The 22,533-nt window shown below is 51.7% G+C and overlaps 1 protein-coding gene and 1 long non-coding RNA gene across 11 annotated transcripts in view; one reads left to right on the top strand and one right to left on the bottom strand.

Annotated features, from left to right (window-relative positions):
- The window catches only part of LOC115861286 (uncharacterized), a 591,507-nt gene extending 581,712 nt beyond the window's left edge, over window positions 1–9,795 (bottom strand). The window contains exons 1-3 of one of the 2 annotated variants that reach the window (XR_009559028.1): window positions 9,547–9,795; window positions 8,668–8,742; window positions 8,117–8,207 (exon numbers count right to left, since the gene is read on the bottom strand). This is a non-coding gene — a long non-coding RNA (uncharacterized lncRNA). The remainder of the gene's footprint in view (window positions 1–8,116; window positions 8,208–8,667; window positions 8,743–9,546) is intronic. The other variant, XR_009559029.1, reaches the window with a different exon arrangement.
- Window positions 9,796–10,044: 249 nt separating this feature from the next.
- The window catches only part of CASTOR2 (cytosolic arginine sensor for mTORC1 subunit 2), a 79,959-nt gene continuing 67,470 nt past the window's right edge, over window positions 10,045–22,533 (top strand). For all 9 annotated transcript variants that reach the window (XM_060284977.1, XM_060284976.1, XM_060284975.1 and 6 more), the window contains exon 1: window positions 10,045–10,264. In XM_060284977.1, the coding sequence (XP_060140960.1) occupies window positions 10,152–10,264 (113 nt within the window). In that variant the 5' untranslated portion in view covers window positions 10,045–10,151. The remainder of the gene's footprint in view (window positions 10,265–22,533) is intronic.

Raw genomic sequence — 22,533 nt, 5'->3', positions numbered from 1 at the left:
ATCGCCAGCAGATAACACCTATGCAGCTGATTCTAAGGTCCCCAAAGCCCCTGTCAGGAGTGGGATCTGGCACTGCGGCATCAAGTGTCCAGGCCCATCCGAAGAGCTAGGGAGCTCCCTTCAGGGCCAGGACCATGGGGACCAAAACAGAGTCAGGGCCTAGAGCTAAGCTGGACCGGGCAAAGGATCTCCCCAGAGAGGATGAACACTGATCTAGTTTCCCATGGCTGCTGTCACAAATGACCACCAATTTGGTCTTAAAGCAACAGAAATTTATTCTCGCACAGGTCTGGAAGGCAGAAATCCAACATCTGTATTACTGGGCAGAAATCAAGGTGTCATCAAGGCTGTGCTCCCTCCAGAAGCTCAGGGGAGAATGCTGGTGGCTGGATTCTGATGGTGGTCAGCATTCCTTGGCTTGCAGGCACATCACTCCAATCTCTGCCTCTGTGTTCATGTCACCTTCTCCTGCCTGTGTCGAATATCCCTCTGTCTCTCTCTTGTAAAGATGCTGTGATTACATTGGACCCACCTGGATAATCCAGGGTGAACTCCCCATCTCAAAAGCCTTAACTTAATCACATCTGCAAAGACCCCTTTTCCATATAAGGCACCATTTGCAGGTTCCAGGGATCTTTAAGGGCCATCATCAGCCACCACAGGTACCGACACAGGGTGAGTCTGGATGCTGATCAGGAGGGAGGCAGCAGGAGCAGGTGAAGAGCTATGTATACAGAGTGAGGGGAGGAGGGGGTGTTGACAGGAATCAGTCTGGGCTGGAGACAAGAGCCGGTCAGAAAGCCAGCCAGAGATGAGACCAACAGTGCGCGTCCTGGCTGGTCCCCCCGGGCCAGAGCAGGAAACAGAGGACAAATGCCAGAATCCTACTGTAAGGGGAGTGTGAGGTTGAGCTGGGGAAGGCCACTGGGGCAGGGGGGGAAAGAAGGGTAAACCATTCATCTATAATGACCTCTGGGCAAATTAGAAAATACATCCCTTTCTCAGAATGCTTTACTTGCATCCTTGGAAAAGTATCATAACATACTGATATCGTAAGAGCAATTACTTGACTGCTTTGTGGGGAGAGTATTGTGATCAACACAAATCTGACGAGGCCCCTTAGACGTACCCAGGGCTTGTACCATCATGTACGTGAGAACTAGGGTGGGTGAGGTCAAGGAGCTCCCAGGTCCAAACGAGAGGCTGGAGAAGGCTTGGGCAAGGTCCAGCATGGGCTCTGACGCTGCCCACGGCTGAGTTTTTACAGCTATCCATCCATCATCTATTTGTCTGGGTGGGCGAGATCCACTGAAATGGTCAGGATGGGATAGGCGGATAAGCAGGAGGTGAAGGCCTTGAAGGCTGTTTCATTTGGTGCTGATGGTGTGATTCCAGGGCAGAGCCATGGATGTGAACGTTCCCCAGGACCAGCAGCAAGAACGACTTCCTCTGAGGTCTCAGGGCTCGACTTCACTACCCAATGACAATTGTCATTTATTGAGCATCTACCCAGTGCCAGGCACTGCCCTCTTAGCCATATCATCCCTAATCATTACTACAACCCTGCCGCGCCAGTGTTACCATCCATCCCCATTCTACAGATGATGAAACCGAGGCTTCAAGAGAGTAAGTGACTGGCTTGGGGACACACAGGAAGGAAACTGCAAGACTGGGATTTACCCTGGGCTGCCTGGGGCTCCATGCCACCTCCCAACAGGAGATGGGCAGCTCCAGGCTGAGAAGGCCATGACGACACACCAGGTGCACTGGGCCTCCTGAGCCTGGGTCCAGCCTTCTATCCCCTCGGGCCTGACCAGCTCACTCTGTCTGGGAGTTGAACAGTAAATTAAAGGGCTTCATTATCTCATTTGAGGGTGGAATAAAATACTTTGGAAAGGCTGGTACATTAAGTGCAATCAAGTTCTGAAAGGTTCTCTGTCACTGGAAGGAACATCCTCTGATAAATTGCTCTTTTCACCGAGATGTGGCTAATATCTCATGAGCAATCCCAGCAGTCTCCACTGCAGATGTTTCTGCATCTTCACAAAGGATATTAAAGAGACCAGATTCCTTCCCAAGAGAGCAAATCACCTTTGCAATGTGCAAAAAGATGTCCTGAGTACAGCTCTCTCTCCTGTGACCTGCCAAGAAGGAACTCTGGGGCTACTTTGGATCTAGGGTCACTCGGGACCCTCAGGCCACCCCTACTCGCCAGTCACCACATGTGCATCCTGAGTCACTCCACAGGCCTTGAATGAACACCACCCCAGGGAAGGCCACACATCATCCCAGCCCTGCCCTCCCTGAGCTTACAATCCAAACTAGGCTGTGTGTTAGTGCCACAGGACTCAGCTGTCATTTTCCCAACAACTTAATGACCAATGGCTCACCACTTTCCTGGGAAGCAGCCATCCAGACACTTGCATTTAAGTGATCACGAAATTGATGCACAATTTACCCCAAATCATACCTTCAGAATCTCAGACCTTGATGCTCTCCAGAATCAGTTCCCACGACATTAAAGAGCTGCAGTGAGGCCTGCCTTAGGCACAGGTGAAATAACACCAGCAACACTTCACACCCATCAGGCTCTTCCCATCGGTCAGGCCTGTACTCAGCACCTACACATACCACCCCAAGTCCTTAAAACAAACCAATTTACAGATGAGGAAACTGAGGTGCTAGGGTGTGAATGGTAGGGGTGTGGAGGCCCCTCAGCCTCTATATTCCAGCATGTCAACCTTTTGGTTCTTAGACGCTATGCAGTCTGGTCCTCAGTCACAGATTATAACAAAAGGTCGGGGGGGTGGGGGGAGAAGGAGGGAAGCAGGGAGTAAGGAAGAATGAAAGAAGGAAGAAAAGGAAAGGGATGGGAAAGGAAAGGAGAAAGGAAGAAAGAAAGGAAGGAAGGAAGAAAGGAAGAAGGAAAGGAAGAAAGGAAGGAAGGAAGGAAGGAAAGAAAGAAAGAAAGAAAGAAAGAAAGAAAGAAAGAAAGAAAGAAAGAAAGAAAGAAAGGGAAAGAAAGAAAGGAAGGAAGAAAGAAGGAAACAAAAAGAAAGAAAGAAAGAGAAAGAAAGGAAGGGAGGAAGGAAGAAAGAGAAAGGTAGGAAGGAAGAAAGAGAGAAAGAAAGGAAGAAAGGAAGGAAGAAAGGGAAAGAAAGGAGAAAATACTGCTGAAAGGGCACAGGCTAAGGAGTAGAAGGGGAGGAGGCAGGAGGAAGGTATGAAAGGAAATAATCCAAGACAGAGAGAGAGAGAAGACAGACTCTGGTGCCTCTTGTCCTGCCCTAGCCCTGCCCAAGGATGTCACAACAAAGGGGATGGGGCTCCCAGTGTCATCACGGTGCCTGATGTTCATGCATTGACTCAACCCGTGGGCCTTCCTTTAGTAGCACTGTGTTCTCAGCCCTGGTGCAGGCCCTTGGGAGACCCAAGAAAAGCTGTGTCCTCAGGTCCTCTCCTCCTGACCTTCCCCCAGCTTCAGTTCCCCATGTGTAAAATGAGCATATGAATCCCTACCTCTCCAGGGAATCAGATGCAATGAGGCACACGCAGGCAGAAGCCCTAGACACACCCATTTCCTTACTTTCTTCCTTCACTGCAGGGAGCCGCAAGCCGGGAAGGGGTAGAATAGAAACCACGGAGGGGGCCTGCCCTTGAGGACAGACTGCGAAAGAGCTGCCCATCCACACATTGATTCATTAATTCATTCAACAAACATTTACTGAGCATCTACTGAGTGCCAGGAGCAGCGCTGGAGCCTACACATGAATGGCCTATGAGAGAGGCACCATTATGCCCATTTTGCAGATGAGGAAACCAAAGCAGAGGAAGATGTAATTTGCACAGCACTGAATGGGATAGAGGCCAAATTCAGACTAGGCCTGGTTCTCTAGGATGCAGTGTTGGTTGATTGGTTGGTTGGTTGGTTGGTTGGCTGACTGGTTTCCCATACCACACACTCTCTCCCTTGTGGGGCTGAGTGACGCCTGGTGTCTAAGTGTGGATTTGCAGCAGAGAGCTGGGACCTGGTCTCTGGGGGCTCCTGGCAAGGATGGGCAGGCCTGGGAGCACCAAGGAAGGGCCTCTGCCCAAGACCAGGATGATGGCTGACGGGGATTAAGCTGTGACAGTTTATAGTATAGTAATTCAGCCCACTGCACTTTGGGGACCAGTAATCCTTTCCTGTGGGAGTGCAGGTGAGCATGTGGGAGGGGCCATCTCTAGCAAAGAATCTGAGGAATCGCTTCTTCCTGCAGTCCTGTGGAAAAGTGTGAGAAAGGGAGGTGGCTGAGGCTCCCTCAGAATAGGCCAACAGGGCGTCCATTTCATCGGGCTCCTCCCTGCTCAGAACTTTCAGTGACGCCCCACGGCCCTCAGTGTTGTTTGTCAAACCCAGGGAAAGATATTTGAGGTCAGCTTACCTAGGGACTAGGGAAGGATCCAGAAAGAATCAGAGCCCCAGAAAAAGATGCCCCTTAGTTCTCCTGGCCGTCTCCTCCCTCTCTTCTTTTTCCATTCCTACGCCATCTGAGCAGCCCATGCTGGTAAAACCCATGCTAGGCCTTAGCCAGGCAGAGAGAGAAGTCCTGCCGGTTCTTGGGCATTGTTTTCTTAGGTCCAGAGACCCCAGACTTAAGAGGAAAGGGGTTGCTGGCATCTACATTCCCACACACTACCCCACCACAGCAGGGTGATTGAGGCCTGGAGACCTGATGAAGAACAGAGACCCAGGCTCCTCAAAGCAGGACAGGGCCTGGGCCTCAGCATCTTTACCAAGTGCCCCTGTGATTCTGACACCAGCCACAGTTTAAGAACCACTGCTCCAGAGCACGGCTGCCTAATAAAAATATAATGCAAGCTATACGTGACTTTAAATTTTAAAAAGTAAAGAAGAAACAGACGGAATTAATTTTAATAATATATTCTATTTAACCCAATATCCAAAATACTATCGTTTTAACATGTAATCAATATACGAAATTTTTAATGACATATTTTACATTTTTTTTTCATACCAAGTCTTTGAAAGCCAGAATATATTTGACATTTACGGCACATCTCCATTCAGATGCTTAATTCTCATCCACAACACTTGATCTGTGTTTGGGTTTCACAGATTTCCATAACCAAGTTGTTTCAAAGTAGTGTCACCAACTTATCCCTGTTTACCCAAGTCCTGGTTTTAAAACTCCCAGTTCCACATCCTGAAAGCTCAGTCCCAGGAAAACCAGGACAGTTGGCAGTTCTTTCCAAACATACTTGAATGTTTTCCAATAACTGAATTGAGTATCAGTTTTTAATTTTAAATTAATTAAAATGAAGTAAAATTAAAGTTTCTGCTTCTCATGGCATTAGCTCCATTTCAAATGCTCAATAGCCATGTTTGGCCAATGACTACCATATTGGAGAGGGTGGGTCTAGGAGCCAGGAAGCCTCCTTCCCTTCACATTAAGACCATCTATGGAGGATCCAAACTTGGTTTTCTTAAGAGAGCCATGGTCGCTGCAAGAGTTACAGGTGGTAGGGCCACAGCATAGAACAGCTACCTTGGCAACACGAGGAGGATGGAATGGACATTAGGAGGCCACTGTAACAATCTAGGACATGGGAACATGATGGTCAAGGTGAAGAGACAGGCTGGATTACAGAGGTGTGCAGTAAACAAAATCATTAAGACTTGGTGACTGATTAGATGGCAGAGCGGGGAAGCAAGAGGTGTCAATTATCCTGACCAGGATAATTCCCAGGTCAGCTCTCCCCTGTCCCCCAGCCCCTCGTCACCACCACCAACCGGGTTGATTCTAGAATATTCCAATAATCTATTGCTATTTAAATGCAGTGGTTTAGAACAACAATAATTATTTTATTATTATCTCTCATGAGAAGCTGATTGGGCTCAGCTGGGTGGCTCTTGCTCAGGGTCTCTCATTTGTGTCAGGTGAAGGCTTCTTCCCAGGTCTGGTGATGCTGGCTGTCAACTGAAACCTCAGCTGGGGCTGCTGGCTGGAATACTGCTATGGGCCAAACTGTGCCCACCACTCCTCAAAATTCATATGTTGAAGTCCTAACCCCCACTGCCTCAGAATATGATTGTATTTGGCAATAGGGTCTTTAAAGAGGTAGTTAAGTTAAAATGAGGTCATTAGGCTGGGCTCTAATCATTATTACTGGTGTTCTCATAAGAGGAGGAGATTAGGACACTGATACACACACAGAGGGAAGACCACATGAGGACACAGGGAGAAGGTGGCCATCTACAAGCCAAGGAGAGGGGTTTCAGAAGGAACCAACCTGCCAACCCTGGATCTTGAACTTCTAGCTCCCGGAATTGTGAGACAATAAGTTTCTGTTTTTTAATTCCCCAGTCTGTGTTACTTTGTTAACGCAGCCCTAACAAACCAAACCAAATTTCCACTTGTGATCTGTCCATGTGGCCCATGCTTCCTCACAGCATGACAGAGGCGTTCAGAGAGTGAGTGCCCCAAGAGGACCAGATGGAAACAGGATCAGCAGCTATGACTGAGTTTCAGAAGTCACAGGTGTCGTTTTCTCTGTGGTCACAGGCCTGCTCAGATTCAAGAGGCAGGAACATTGAGCCACCACCTAATGGGTTGATGGTCAATGTCATGTTGCCAGGAGAGCATGCAGAATAAAAAATCTTGTTGCGACCATCTTGGAAATCACAACATGCCATATCAGGCTGGTAACTTTAGGGATTGGCGATGATGTCATCAACCAAGACAGAGACTACAGGAGGAAGAGGAAAAGGGCTGGGGCGGGTTAGATGATGAGGTAAGGTGTGAACAGGTTGGGCTGGTCAAGCCTGTGAACATTTAGGTGGATGTAACCAACGACTAGGAAGTTATATATGTGAATCAGGGCCTCTGGAACATGTTCTGAGCTAGAACTGTCAATTTGCGAGCCCTCAAAATATTAGAAGCCAGAGACTGAGTCCACCCACAGAGTGAGAGAAGATGAGGGTTGAGGGAATGTATCAGCTAGGTATTTCTGCATAACAAACCATTCCAAATCTTAGCGGCTAAAAACAACTACAGTTGACCCTTGAGCGAGGAGAGGATTAGGAATGATGACCCTCCTTGCAGTTGAAAATCTGCTTATAATTTACAGATGGCCCTTCATATACGTGGCTGCATATCCACGGCTCCACAAGCACAGACGCAACCGATCATGGATCTTGCAGCACTGCATTATCCACTATCAAAAACAACGGTGTATAAGTGGACCCGAGGAGTTTAAACCCATGTTGTTCAAGGGTCAGCTGTATTTATTCTTCTTCTATAGGTTGGTTGGGTAGTTCCTCTCCTGCTTTCACCTGGCTCATTCATGGGGCTGCATTCATCTGGACAGTGAGCTAGAAGGTCCAAGACTCACATGTCTGGTTGATGCCAGCTGTCGGCAGGGGACAGGGCTCAACTGGAACAGCTGGAACACTTGGGCCTCTCTTTCCATGTTAACTTTCACTGGGGCTTCTTTACAGCATAGTGGCCTCAAGGGAGTATCCAAGTGGGCGAGTCTCAATGCACAGGACTTACCAAGTACATGTGCTACCAAGGTAAGACTTCACTGGCCAAAGAAATTCACGTGGCCAAACCCAAAGTCAGTGTGGGCTGGCTTACCGGGAGGCATGATTCACTGGCAGCCATTGCTGTAAAAATACACTATAGGAAGGAACACCAGGTGGGCCTCTGCTCATTTTAGGGTTGGGCGGAGGAGAAACCAAAGCGGGAAAACCAGAAGAACCAGGATAGGACCAGAAGAGTACAGTGCTAGGAATCAAGAGAGGAGTGAATTCCATGAGAACACGCCACGCCAGTACTTGCATGACCTTCAGAGTCAATGTCTCACCCTAGCCCCAGCCTGAAACCATCCTCTGGATTTGGCGACCTAGAGGTCAGTTTCCTCAACAACCCAACATTCATTTCAGGTGTCAGTGTCACAGAAATCTTAAGCACCAGATATAGCTCAGTGAAAGCAATTCTATAAATCCAACCAACGTGGTCTAAATTTGCAAACGTGACAATAGTCTGGCTTGATTAACTAGAAAGCCCAGTGTTTTCAAATGTTTTTGACCAAGACGCACAAAAAGAAATACCTTTGCATAAAGATCCAGTGCATGCACACACAGAGACGCACACACACGCCTGCGTGCCCACACGTTCACGTGTGGCCAAAACGAAAGTTTCCTGGAACACAGAAGAGATAATAGTAACCTACCCATACCACGTGCAAAGCTCTGTGTCATTTTCTATTCAATATAATTTATTTTTTAATCCTAGTCATGCCCGGCTAAATGGATTTCACCACCCACTCATGGGTCATGGCTTGCAGATTAAAAACTACTGACTTAGGCCATCTAAGGCAGAAGTCAGAAAACTGACCAAATCCTGCCTTTAGCCTTGTTTATTTGGTTTCACCTGTTGGTTTTTTGTTTTGGGGTTTTTGTTTTAATACATTTTATGCCTTCAGGTTGGCCTCCCTTTTCCTGTACCATTTCCACCTGTCTGATACCCAGCTGCTTCACACATCTTCACACTTGCCTGGCCCCTGAATGCATTTCTTTTTGGGCTTTCTAGGCCTCTAGATGCTAAAGGAATAGATGTATGCATTTATGCATTCCATGAATACTGAATGCATGTCTCTCACCTGCCAACCACATTTCAGGCACTGGGAATACAGCAGAGAACAGACAAAAACCACTGCCTTCGTGGAGCTGAGATGCTAGAAGAGGGAGACAGACAAGCAAAACAAAGAAAAATATTCTTTATTAGATGGTGGTAAATTCTTTAGTGAAAGTAAACCGGAAAGGGGGTCAACACACTTTAAGAGCCACCAGATTGCGGGCTTCAAGCCCCTTTGTGGAAATGAGGTAGCCTGATGTGTCCCTACTTCACAGAGGTGGGCTGAGAGAGGAATGTGAGAGGGCATGACCAGAATCTTCCTCCAAGAGAGTTCCCAGACAGGCCCAGCAGGTAAACCTGACCCATCACGTCCCCAAATTACTCTGCCAAGGAGCAGAGCACCAGTAACTTTAACCTAGAAAATTTCAAAATTCCAGTCAGCCATTAAGGGGGAGCCGTTGCGGGACGTAGTCACGGGCACACCGGCCCTGGGGTGGGAAGCCCTTCGGGTGTATTTCGGACTTTTCCCTAATTCGCAGTCCCCATCACCCTCTCTCCCGCCGGATAAACGGCCACCTCATTAGCTCTGCACACATGACCCTCTCGACCGGACTCCTGGTGACTGCGCCTGCCTTATCTCTTGCCTCTCCTCCCTCACATTTTCCGCTCCAACAAAGCCAAACACAGCACCGTGGGGGCTTTCACGCTTCTGTGCCTTTGGACACGCTGTTCCTTCTGCCTGGAAGACTGCTGGCCTCCAAGCCCGCGCGCCCCCTCCCCCTCAGCGAGGTCCCGTTCATCCCTCAGAACCCAGCCTGGATGTCCCCTCCTCCAGAAAACCCCCCAAGGCCCCGTCTCTGTCCCCCGCACCCCTCTCTGTTTTGCTTCTCTGCACTGTAATTACCGGTTTCTCCAAATCTCTCCCCTCCCAGACTCAGGTCTCCTCCAGCGCGCGAGTTCTGTGGGCGACTCGCTTTGCGCCCAAAAGCGCCTAGTCCTGAGCTTGAGGGACAGAGCTTGCACTCAGGCTCAGCCTGGCTCGAAAGGCCCCCGCTTCTGCCCTTCGCCTCCCCGTGGGCCCGTGGGGGCCCGCGCTCCAGCATTTTCCCTCAGCGCATCGGGCGGGCCCCTAGGGCGGCCGCCCAGCCCCTGACATCAGCGGCCGCCGGCGCCCGGGCCGCGCGACTACAAGTCCCGGCACGCCCCGCGGCGGCCGCGCATGCCCAGCGGGTCGACGTTTGAGTGGCAAGTTGTTTGTTACAGCGAACACCAGCTGCTCTCCGCGCCGGGCGCCGCGCGCTGCTGCTCCGCCAGCGCTGCCGCCCTCGCCCGCCGCCCGCGGCCCCTCGCGGCTTGGCGGGCCTCCCCTTTGTCCGCCCCGGCCGCCCGGCGCCGAGCTCCCGGTCACCGGGCCGGCTGCCCGCGGCGCTTGGTGCCGGCTGGGCGTGCAGGGGGCGGGGGCCGCGGCTCGCCCCCCGCGGATGAGCTGCCGCGGAGCGCGGGCGGACGATGGAACTCCACATACTGGAGCACCGGCTGCAAGTTGCCAGCGTCGCCAAGGAGAGTATCCCGCTCTTCACCTACGGCCTGATCAAACTTGCCTTCTTGTCCTCCAAGACCAGGTGAGCGCGCGGGGACGCGGCGCCGGCCGGGGAGAGACAAAGAGGCGCACCCGGGCGGCTGTCCTCGCCGCCGCGGCTCGGAAAACAACTTCGAGCCCCGGGGAGCGCCCCCGCCCCGCCCCCGCCGCATCGCTTGTCTTGTGTTTGACAAAGCCACCCAAAATGCCCTCCAACGGGGTCCTTCCCCCCGACCCTCCCTACAAGATGCACCCCTGCCGCTGTCTCCCCCACCCTAGCCCCCTCCCATCCTCTCCCCGAGATCCAGAGGGCCGGGGAGGCAGCTGTGACGAATCCGCTAATGAATGAATGAACGAACGAATGAATGAATGAAAAACAGGTGTGGAGACGCGGCAGTGTAAAAAAACAAACTAACGCCCCCCCATCCCCCAATCCCTCCGTTGGGCCGGCCCCCGTCGCCTGGGCGGGGGGAAGGGATTCTGCTGAGCGCGGCTACCCAGAGCAGAAAATCATAAAATCATTAGTGGGTGTTTATCTCAAGGTGCCTACGAGGATTGCGGCCGGCGCGGGCGGCTGGGGGAGGGCAGAGGAGGGGGCTGCGGGTGAGGGTCGCTGTGGTTCTTTCTCCTCTGGGTCCGGGAAGGTTGGGGGGGGCGGGGGGGCGGTTGCCGAACCGTGGAAGGGGGAGGAGCAGGCGTGTTTATGGCTCTGCCTTGAGGCTGGGCTTGGATGCTGCAGGAGGAAAAATAGTTGAAGGCCTTGGGAGGTTGAAAAAAAAAAAAAAAACCAAGTTGGATTTTTCCCACTGCCGGTCAGGTTCTGACTTTTGTGAGCCCCAGTGGGTGCTTGGATTAGAGTGGTGTTTTTTTAAGGAGCCCTAGCCCAGTGGAGTGTGAGTGCAAGCTAGCCGCTGTAACTTAAATCCCTTGTTTGTCCACCATTGTGACTGTTGAAAGGGATGAAGTTGTTGCTGGCTGGGTTTTCCGGGCGTTGAGGCGGAGATAGTTCTCCTTCTCTGCAAAATGAATGAATAAATTACAGGTCAAGGTTAATGTTAAAATGCCGGAACCCTAGGCTAACACCTCTTGGGTGCTGAGTTCAGGGGAGCTCCTGGGATGTGGGGAAATAATTCAGTCCGAGCCTCTTATCTGCCTGTTAAAGTTCTTCCCTGGAAATCTCACTTCGATGTGTGTGTGTGAGCGGGCAGCTCAGTCCCGCCATTGTTTGCGAGATGGAATGAGAGCCAGTGGCATCTTGTTTACTTTCTTCTCTGGCTGCTTGCTGGGGTATGGAGGGTTGGAATCCTCACCTTCTCTGGGCCCTGGCTCCTTTGATTGCAAAGGTAATTATTAAACAGGTCATTTGAAAACAAAAGCCAACAGCTCAGATTCTGAACCTCCCCCTCCTCGTCGCCCCCCACCCCAGCCCCATCTGGTTGTTGACACCCACCCATTCTGCATTTACCTGCCCTCTGCTCCCCACCCCCTAGCCTGTCTTGAGATTCCAAGGCTGGAGTTAAGAGAAAATGGCCTTGTTTTTCCAACCCTTGGCCGTCAGCCCCAGGCAGCCCCCTGGCTGATTTCTCGGCTACCATTCAAACCACAGGGATGATGACTCAGGCTGCTGCTGTGTGGGGCCTGGGTGCTGGGAGGAGGGGGCATTTGGGGGCTTCCTAGAAAGGCAGCAAAGGGCCACTCCCTCTGCCCCTTTCCCTTTGCAGAGGGATTGGCCCTCTTCCAGCCCCCAGCCCAGGGTCCAGTTTGGAAGACTCATAGATAGGCCTGTCCTGGGGGTGAGCCCCTGCTGACCTGTCTGACCACAGAAACCGCACCCCTCAGTGGGTCCTGCTTCTCCCACTCTTGCAAGAGGCAGCTGGTCTGAGGCCCAGGTGACCAGTCCAGTCTCAAGATGGCTCAGAGGTCAAAGGTCATCTCCATGTCTGCAAGGTCTAGCCCTAGAAGGTGCTGAGCACATTTGTCAAGTGGCCAAAGGCCTGCCTCCCCAGCACTCTGGGCCAGGACACTGGCTTCAGGTTGTGACTAGCCCCCTCATTGCCTGTGTGACCGTGGCAAGGTCCTTTCCTTCTCTGGCTCTGCCTTTGTCCATCTGTAATGAAGACAGCACCACTTGGCCCCCTTGGTTTCACAGAGCTGTTGTGTGTGTGTAGCATGGAATGATTGTGGAAATTGGCTTTTCTGCAAGTATAAGAGGTAGCGGGCTGTGGATATATTATTTAAGCAATTTTCAATGATCAGTCATCCAGGTAGAACTTTTGGTCCTTTTTTTGATCCTTCCATCAGTTCCTGCCCCCAAGTTGTGGCCCATAGCCCTGTCATTTTTGTCACTGTGCCTTGTTTACAAGTTTTCAGTCACTCCCTGTAGGGGTGAATCCTCAGCATGGCATTTGAGACCCTTTGGGATCTGAAGCCAGAATTCTCATCTTTAGTCACTCTCTGGCAAATACCGTGTGACCCACAATTTACTTCCCTTCACACCTCCCTGCTTTAGTTCTCTCCCCCCCTCCCTCTCCCCCCCTCCCTCTCCCCCCCTCCCTCTCCCTCTCCCTCTCCCTCTCCCTCTCCCTCTCCCTCTCCCTCTCCCTCTCCCTCTCTCCCTCTCCCTCTCCCTCTCCCTCTCTCCCTCTCTCTCCCCCCCTCCCTCCCTCCCTGGAACCTCCTCCTCCCACCCCCCCAGCAGTAAATTCCTATTCAACCCTCAAGATCTAGTGCTATCACCCAAAACTTTCCTGAACCCCTCTTGCCTCCACCCCCAGCAGACTTAGTCACTTCCTCCCTCTCATGTCTACCTGGGTGGAGGCTTGGGGAGGGATGTGGCATCAGTAGATGCCCACTCCGTGTGCGGGTGCAGCTAGGTTCAAGAGATGCTGAGATACCCTGCCTCTTCCTCTTTGAAGCCCAGAACCTGGTGGGAAAGGAAGAAGAGGCGATCACAATACAGCAGGGAAGGGAAGTACCTAGGGGGTAGGAGCAGGATCTGGGGGACCGCCTGAGGGAGCCTGGGAGGCTTCCTGCAGGAGGTGGCACTGTATCTTAGGGCTTTAAAATAGGATTTAGTTCAGTATCCTGCATATGCCACGGTACAACTCTGTGAATTAGGTGGAATGAAGGAATCTGCAATGAAGGAATCTGAGGCTCAAATGTTAAGTGACTCATTCAAGGTCATGCTGTAAGTGGTAGAGCCCAGATTTGAATCAGCATCTTTCTGGCTCAGGCTCAGAGATTTGCTATTACAGGTTCATTGACACCCATATTCAACAGTTATGTCCACCCCTTGTATTTGCAGCGTACTGTTCTAAAGCTTTAGGAGCACAGGATGGAACCTGTAGATCTTTCTGCATCCCTTCTGCCCTGCCTCTGTGGCCCTTATCTTCTGCCAGGAATGCATGTCCCTCATCACTTCCCATCTAGACTTACTACTTCCTCCCCTTAACCTTTCATCACTTCTCAACTTTTTTCCATAACAGTATATCGTTTGCTTGTCTTATTCTCCCACCACCTAGATTACAAACCTTACTTTCAGGAAGCTTTTTGTGCATCTTTTTATCTTTTCCTTCTCCCCCCACCCCACTTCCAGTACCAGAGGTAACAGAGCTACCACTGATTTCACCATCTGTTCCAAAGAGATGAAGACACTGGGTTTGGAGAAGTAAAGTGACCTGCTCAAGGTCACACAGCTGGGAAGAAACAGGATTGGGATTTGAACCAGGTCCTTTCTCTGCTGTGCTTAGCACACGGCTTTGTAGGCACTTAGTAACTGCCTATCTGATGGATGTCTGACTCGTGCAGAGTGACCCAGATTCCAGCCAGAGTCTTTTCTGAGTGCCTTGGGGGCTGGAAGAGGCTCGGCAGGCTGAATCACACCTGGAGAAACAAGGCCCAGTGCCCCTGCCCCAACTCTCGGGGTAGCATCTGAGTGTAGCTGGAATAGGGGGCAGAAGGCAGGCTGAGTACACTTATTCTAGACACAAAGCTGGAGGCGGAGACCCTGGCTGAGCAAAATCAAGGCTACCGCAGAGCTTCGCCCTGTGATAGCCTGAGGTTCTGTAGCCTGGCCGAGGGCCCCGCCGCAGCCCACCCCACCATTCCAATCTCATCTCACATGGCTCCCAGCCACAGAGATTATTTGCGTGCATACACACACGCTATAGTGTCTCTAGCCTCAGGCCTTTGTCTGTCTGCCTGGAATGTTGCTCTTTGCCCTACCCCCCTTGTCCACCTGCTCCTTCTTTTAGATTCCATTTTAGCCTCACCTCCTCCAGGATGTCTTCCCTGAGAGCACAGCTGAGCTCAGACCCTTCCTCTGGTATGATGGGCTTAATCTCAAAAAGATGTAATGTGACCAACCGTGGACTCTCAGCAGGCTCCTTTGGGCTGCAAATAAGCTGGCCCAAACAATAAGAAGTATGAACTTTGCACGATGAGGTCATGAATCGGGCTGTTTGAGGGTTGGTAACTTAAAGGCTTGATGATGTCATCAAGGGCCCGGTCTTTCTCTTTGGCTCTGTGGAATGGCTGGGGCAGCTCCAGGCATTATGGGCAGTCACAGGACAGGGTGGCAAGGACTCAGGGAAGCGAAAGGGCTGTTGCCTCCCAGGGTCTATGAGAAAACCTGTCTGGGAACACACCCCCTCACACACAGACTCTCATCTCATTGGTCAGAACTAGGCCCATGAGCATTCCTCCACCAGTCACAGTTACAGGAAATGAGACTATCACGAACTCTTCAGGATCCACCACTGCAGCTGGGGCCGGCTGCCTGGAAGCTTGTGGCCTCTGGGAGGTGGGGCTCCCTGGGGACCCCAGTTTGCTGTCGCAACCCCGGAAGGGAAAACTGGGAATAATTAATAAGTGTACGGTAAAAACAACAATGACAACAGTAATAGCTGACACTTATAAAGCATTTACTACATTCCAGGCACTGTTCCAAGCACCATATATCTGTTAGTTCATTTAATCCTCACAGCAGCCCTCTAAAGTTGGAGCTGGATTGTCCCCATTTTTCAGGTGAGGAAACTGAGGACCTTGAGTGCCCAAGGACACACAGAAGTGGCAGAGCTGGAATTTGAACCCAGGAAGTGTGGTCGCAGAACCTGTCCTTAGACCACTCAGCCAGGTCTAAAATCACAGCGGTTTGGACACCCACTCCCCAGGGGCCACTAAGCAGAGGTGTCACTGAGAGTCCATGGCAATGAAGCGGGGGCAGGGGCAAGATCATTATCCTGAAATGCAAGTTCAGGTGACAGGAAGCTGCAGCACCGTCTTTTTTTTGCCTGTGAAATGCTTGTGTCCAGAAAGTCCATCTCATTTGATTGGCAAGAAAAAGCACCGAAGTGATATGCAGTAAGCACGTGCTCACAGCAACCCACACTGCCCACTCGGGCCAGACCCGCAGTCTGCAAGTCTCGGGTAGAGGCACTTACAGGAGAAAAGCTCAAAGTTGCAAAAAGTCCATTCAGAGTCCACTGTTTTCTTGAGTGCATGGGGCTGAAGCCACTGTTTGATTGCATTAGAGAAAGACAGGCTGGCAGGGGAGTTAAGGCCTGGGACCCGGCACCTGGGATGGAATCCCAGCACCCCTACATCCTGGTGGTGTGACCTTGGGCAAGATGCTTGACCTCTCTGTGTGCTCAGTTTCTAAAACAGGGATAGTGATCATGTCCACTGCTTAGGTTGTTGTGAGGACTTAGAGAGACACACCATGACCAGCACTTCAAATGGAGCCTGGTCCACTGTAAACTCCAGTAAGTATTAGCTGAGAGAGAAAATGCCCTTTAAGCTGGTCAGTGACAGTCTGCGGAGGCAGAGTTTGAAAAGCCCAGGGTTAGGGGATTTTTCTAAGGCTTCTCATGTGCATACAGTCACACTCTGGACGTGGAGATTCTGTCACTGCCCTCCAGGTACCTCACCAAGGACGCCAGGCCTTTAGGGCTCTGAAAGGGGCAGCCAAAATGCTGTAGCATCCCACAGCTGCAAGCAAGTAAGGCTTCCTAGAAGAGGTGGCACCGTGAGCTGAGTCTGGGTGGAATAGGGAGATGTCAGGCGGTAGAGGTGCTGGGGATGAAAGAAGACAGGCCAGGCAGGGAGCAGGATGGAGGAGGTGGGGAGAGCACAGGGTGAGCCCCAGAGCCAATTCCCACGCCCGCCTGGGGTATCCATGACCTGTTGCTGCCCCAGAGAAAGGGGCTGGCTCAGCCCCAGCTCCCAAGCACCAGGTATGGAAAGCACAGAGTTGTCCTTGGCCTGCCCCACACCCAACTGCTTAGCGAGGTCCGCCCCTCCTCACCCGAGCCCCCTGCTTCTGCCGGCGCCAGTCCTTCTCATCTCCCCCCTGAATTATCCAAACAGCTTTGCCACCAGTCCCGTCTGCCTCCAGGACAGTGCAAATGGTTAGCACAGCCAGAGCCCTCTGGGCAGGAGGAACCACAGGAGCAAAGGCCTGGAGGCTGGAAAGAGAAAGGTGTATGCAGAGTGCAGGCTGGGACTTGTGGCCTGTGTGACCACAGCTTGGGGTTGGTGCAAATTGGTATGTTTTGTTCACGCAGAAACCCTGCAACGTGCACCTGCTACGTGCAGGGCCCAGTGGAAGACACAAAAGGAGCTTTGGTCCAGTGGGAAGAAAAGGTGTGTTCTCTGCCATAGGTAGAGGGTGAGAGGCCCAAAGACCCAGAAGGAGGGGACAGCTGGTACTGCGGGGGCTGAGTGGAGGCCCTGTGGCCTCACCAGAGGTGGTGCTGGGGTAGATGTCATGGTTCACTCTGAATCTCTGACTGTATCTCTGCCTTGCTCAAAACCGTTCTCAGGCTGCCCCCCGATCCTTATCTGGCATTGTGAATATTCTTTGGTCTGACTTCTGTCCTCTCTGGCTTTGCCCCATCTCTCCACCACACATGCCCTAGCTTTAGAGTAACTGTGGTAGTTTTTAAATACCCCAAATTCTTTGACACTGTTCCCTTCAAAAGCTGGACCTCCCTTGCCTTTAAGTGTGGGGTCTGGATTAGTGACTTTCTTCTAATGAGCAGAAGGGAATAGAAGCAATACTGCGAGGCTTCTGGGGCTAGGGCTTAAAAAGATAGCTTCTGCCTGGCACTGCTTTGCTCTGTCTCTCTCTTGCTCTGTGGGAAGCCGGCTGCCATGTTGTAAGGACACTCAAGCATCCCTGTGGAGAGGCCCACAGTGGAGTGGAACTGAGGCCTCCCACCAACAGCCAGCCTGCGAGTGAGTCACCTTGACAACAGATCCTCCTGCCCCAGGCAAGCCTTCCAATGCCCGCAGCCCCAGCTAGCACCTGGGCTGCAACCTCATAAGAAACCCTCAGCCAGAAGTGCCCAGGTGTGCCATGCCCACATTCCTAGCCCATAGGAGCTGTGAGGGATACACAAGTTTGTTGTTTCAAGCGACTAGGTTTTCAGGTAACTTGTTATGCAATGGATAACTGATACGGTGACTATGTAATTTATCATCCAAATGGGGACACTTCTGAGAATAACAGGGAGCACTAAAAATAATTACTCTGGACAACAGGGCAAACCAGAATGTGTGATCGCCCTAGCCAGCTTTCATCCAACCAGAGAGCTCTTGAAGCCACCCTGGGGCTGGGTAAGTGGCTTTCTGGGATCACCTGTGCCTCAGGGTATAGGGTGGGAGAGCTAGTCCCCCTCTGTCCTCACGCCAGGTGCATGTCCAGGCCTCCTCAGGACCAGTGCTTCACTGCACTGACTTGTCTTCTGTTGCAAAGGACTGAGCTTGCGCTTCCTGGCAAATGTTTTTCTTATAACAGACCTCCGGTCTGAGGAACCAGCCCTGAATAAACCAGCCTACCCCACCGGTGCTGGAGCAGTCAGGTTCTGGTTGTCCAAGGCCCAGTGTTGCACCTTGGCACAAGCAGACAGGCCTACCAGCATCACCCCCAGCTGCCAGTTCCCCCAAACCTTTAGCCACTCAGTTTGTGGTGAGTGTGTTAAATTACACCTTCTAAGGGGAAGCTCACCTCTGGATGCCTTACACTCTTCCTTGCCTTAATTGTAATATATTGGACGCACTCGGACCTCTGAGATCTAGGCTTACAAGCTTGGGGTCTCATCTGCCCACCCATGTTCATGGCAGCATCATTCACAATAGCCAAAAGGTGGGGAGCAACCCGAGTACCCATAGACAAATGCACGGATAAGCAAAATGTGGTCTGTACCTATAATGAAGTATCATCCAGTCTTAAAAAGGAAGGAAATTGTGACACATGCTACGACATGGATGAGCCTTGAGGACATTATGCTAAGTGAAATAAGCCAGCCACAGAAAGACAAATAGCGTTTGATTCCCCTTACATGAGGTACCTAGAGAAGTCAATTTCGTAGAGACAGAAAGTCAAGTGGTGGTTGCCAGGGGCTGGCGAGGGGGGGTGAGTGGGGACTTGTTATTCAGTGAGTATAGAGTTTCAGTTTTGCAAGATGAAGAGTTCTGGAGATCAGTTACAAAACAATACGAATGCACTTACTACTGAACAGTAAACTTTAAGATGATCAAGATGATAAGTTTGATAGCATGTATGTTTTACGGAAATTTGGGGGACAAGAGAAAAAGGTAGGAGCCTGGCGAGTGTGCAGAACCAAAGGGCAGTGTGGTGGGTGAGTGGATGGCAGTGAGCCACGGCAGCGTGGGCAGCAGAGTCAGACCGAGGGAGAGAGCTGGCACCCAGTGAGACAGCGGCTTGGAGCACGTCATGCACTAACTCGCTTGATCCTCACAGTAACCCTTAGCACGTAGGTACAATTACTGGCCCCGTTTTGCAGATGGGGGAACTGAGACACGCACTTTGCTCAAGATCACAAAACCAACAAGTGAAGAGTAGGGTTTTTTTTTTTAATAACAGCTTTATTGAGAGATAACTCACATACCACACACTTCACCCTCTTCAAGTGTACAACTCAGTAGCCTCTTGTGTATTCAGAGCTGTGCAGCCGTCACCACGGTCTAATTCCAAAACTCGTCCATCGTCACCCAAAAGAAACCATAAGCAGACATTCCCTAGCCCCTGGCAGCACTCATCTACTTTCTGTCTCTAGGGATTTGCCTGTTCTGGACATTTCTTATCAATGGAATCATACAGTATGTGGTTCTGTGTGACTGGCTTCTTTCGCGGAGCATCATGTTTTCAAGGTTCATCTGTGTTGTAGCCTGTGTGTCAATACGTCATTCCTTTTTATGATAGAATAGTATTCCATTGTATTGGATAGACCACATTTTGTTTATTCATCCATTGATGTATGTTTGGATTGTTTCCACATTTTTGTTATAAAGATCACTGCTGTGAACATCTGTGTACAAGTGTTGGTGTGAATGTGTGTTTTCATCTCTCTTGGGTAGATCCTTAGGGATGGAATTGCCGGGTCACGTGGTAACTCTGTGTTTAACATGTTGAGGATCTGCCAAGCTGTTTCCCACAGCGGCTGCACCATGTGACACACCTGAGGAGTAGGGATTTGAACCCAGGACCTCTGGCTGCAGAGTCCATGTTCGTAAACCACCACACTAGCTTAATATGGGCAGGAGCCTGGAGTCCCTTACCGGCTAGGTGACCACAGTCTGGGCTACTGAACCTCTGGGAGACTCGTTGTCTTTGTGGGCAAACAGGATTATGGGGAAGGGATAGCCCAGGTTAAGCACCCGGCCACAGCAGGCTTTGCCCATGGTCTTCCTGGTACAGCGCTCGCTGGAGCTTGGTGTCACCTAAGCAGACGCATCAGTGGAGGCAAGGAAGTGTGACATGTAGGTTCCTGTAGCTCTTGGGGTCCTTGGAGGGCCTGGGCAGCTGTCAGTGGAGAGAGGCCTCCCCAGCTGACCCAGCCTAGGCTGTGGCCACCTGATCTGAGCCTAGGCTGCCGGGAGGTATACAGTTCTGGCAGGAAGGGAGTGGGGGGCAGTCAAGTCAGGCCTCCCTCCTCCCGCACAGGCCTCGGACCCTGGGCAGTACCAGGTGCATACGTTCAAGGTAGGGTTAGTTTTCCCTCCAAGGTGGGCCTCCTGGACGCTCCCCTGGACTTTCCTCTCCACCCTCAGGACCTCTCCACCAGGCCCACCTTCCTTGAGCCCCTCCCCACCCCACAATTTACTCCCTTTCTTGAGCAGGAAAGGCAGTGGGTGGAAATTTGTTCTCAAAGTTCAATCTTTTTCCTTCAGAGTTCAAAAATCACTGAGGCAGTGACTGATAGGATGGATTTAGAACAAACAAAGCTTTTAGCCTCGGCGATCTTTCTTGAGAGCCTACTACGTGTCAGGCTGCCGTAGGGTTTTCCATCCTTTTCTCTCACCAGGCTCCATAGGAAGGAGGGCTCCCAGCCGACGGTGGAGTCAGCGGCTCGTAACTCACCCCAATTCACACAGCAGACACCTAGCAGACTGGGGCTCAGGCCTGTGCTAAGGCCCATTTCTCAGGGGGCGTACACACTTGTAAGAGTCAAGAAAACGTGTTTTTAATCCAACGTCCACCATTTACCAGCTCTGTGACCTTGGACAGCTTGTTGAGAGCCTCAAAGGAGGCTCAGTTTCCCCATCTTTCAAATAGGCACCATGCTATCGAGCTCTTTGGGTTCCACTGAAGATTAAGTGGGAAATTTTACATCAAGGGCTTAGGCGTCTGACCCACAGTGAGCTGATCATTCATATGAATTCGACGGATAGCTTTTGAGGACCGAAGTGCCCTGGGCTGGACTGCACCCCTTGGCGAAGGGCCTCTGTCCCCACGGTGCTGATGGTCTGTTCTGCTTTGAAATTGTTGGAAGGGCTGAGCTGGCGGTTGCAGGATGGAATGACTAATTCTGATTTTTATTTGACCAGGGGTGTTTTTTTTTTTAATTGAGTGAGCTGTGGGGACTGACAGACTGGCCCAGGGGGCCGGGGATGGGGAGGCTAAAAGCAGAAGAGGAATCTGCAGGCATGTGGACCCGAGAACCTTTGTGGTTAGGCCGGCGGCCCACCGTAAGGGCAGCTTGTCAGAGCCGAGAGTGCTGGTGTCCTTTCAAAGGCATGAGCTCTCCGCTCCCAGCAAGGTCCTGGGAGCCCTTCTCAGATGGTGGCGATCGCGAGACCCCTCAGTGCCCACCTGTACTGCCGGCCTTGCTTGGGCACCAGCTGTGTTGTTAAAACGCCCCGTAAAAAATCAAACCATTGGAAGGTTGCCCTGAGTTAATGCCCCGAGGAGCACTTGTTCTCAGAAGCCAGGACCCCTGAGTCCTCCTGCAGAATGAAGGTTCTTGCATCACCCCCACCCCTACCCCGCACACACACCTCTGTCCCATGAAGGCAGGTGTCCTCCGCAGACTCATCCCTTCACCCACCAAGGGCAGGGACTGGCCAAGGGGGATCCCCGTGGGAGCAGTTAGGTGCCTGTGAGGTCTGGAAGCCTGTGCCTCCAGCCTCCGAGGGCTTGTCTGCCACCCCAGGGGGAATCAAGCCCATGGGGCAGTGGCTCGGGAAGGCAGAGGCTGCACCGTGGAGAGGGTTCATTCTTGCCTTCTGGGGTTTCCTTACACCTGGCGTGGATTCTTGGCCCTTGAGGCTTCCTTCATCTCCACTAGTTCCCAAGTGTGTCTCGATACCCATTCTGTGCCACATGCTGGCCCTTTGAGGGCTTGGACACCAACCCTGGATTCGTTGTGGACAGCACGGTGGGGAAGACGGCTCTCCAAGATCTTGATTACACTAATCTGGTGAGAGGAAAGCCCTCAAGGCTCGGGGGAGCTCGAGGTACAGGGGAGGACGTACAGTTGAGTCCAGGTGGGTCGGGGAGTGCTTCCGGGAGAGGTGGCATTGAGCCAGGCTTGAAGCATTGAGGTAGAGAAGGGACTTCCAAGAAGGTGGCACAGCATGTGCAAAAGCACAGAGCCCTGGCCAGTGTGGCCCATGGTGAGCTGGAGCAGCGTGGGAGCTGGAGGGGATGGCCCCGTTATGAGGGGAGAGAGGGCTCTGTCCAGCCTCCTCGGTCAGGACCTTGTCACTGGTGTAATCCCAGGGCCGAAGAAGGCTCGTGGGAGAGGGGAGGGCAGGGCAGGTAAGGAAGAGGACAGCTGGGGGAAATGGCCCAGTGGAAAAGGAAATGAGAGAGAATGTGGTGTGGGAAATCTAGGCTAGCGAAATGCCACTTCTGGGTGTATACCCGAAAGGATTGGAAGCAGGGTCTCAAATACTTGTACACCCATGTTCACAGCAGCGTTATTCACAACAACAAAAACATGGAAGCAACCCAAGTATCCATTGACTGATGAACTGATAAGCAAAATGTGGTGTATGCGTACAGTA

This window comes from Globicephala melas, chromosome 15 (assembly GCF_963455315.2).
Source record: "Globicephala melas chromosome 15, mGloMel1.2, whole genome shotgun sequence".
Taxonomy (NCBI): Eukaryota; Metazoa; Chordata; class Mammalia; order Artiodactyla; family Delphinidae; genus Globicephala; species Globicephala melas.
The sequence above is the reverse complement of the archived record's forward strand: the minus strand, read 5'-3'. Positions and strand labels throughout refer to the sequence as shown.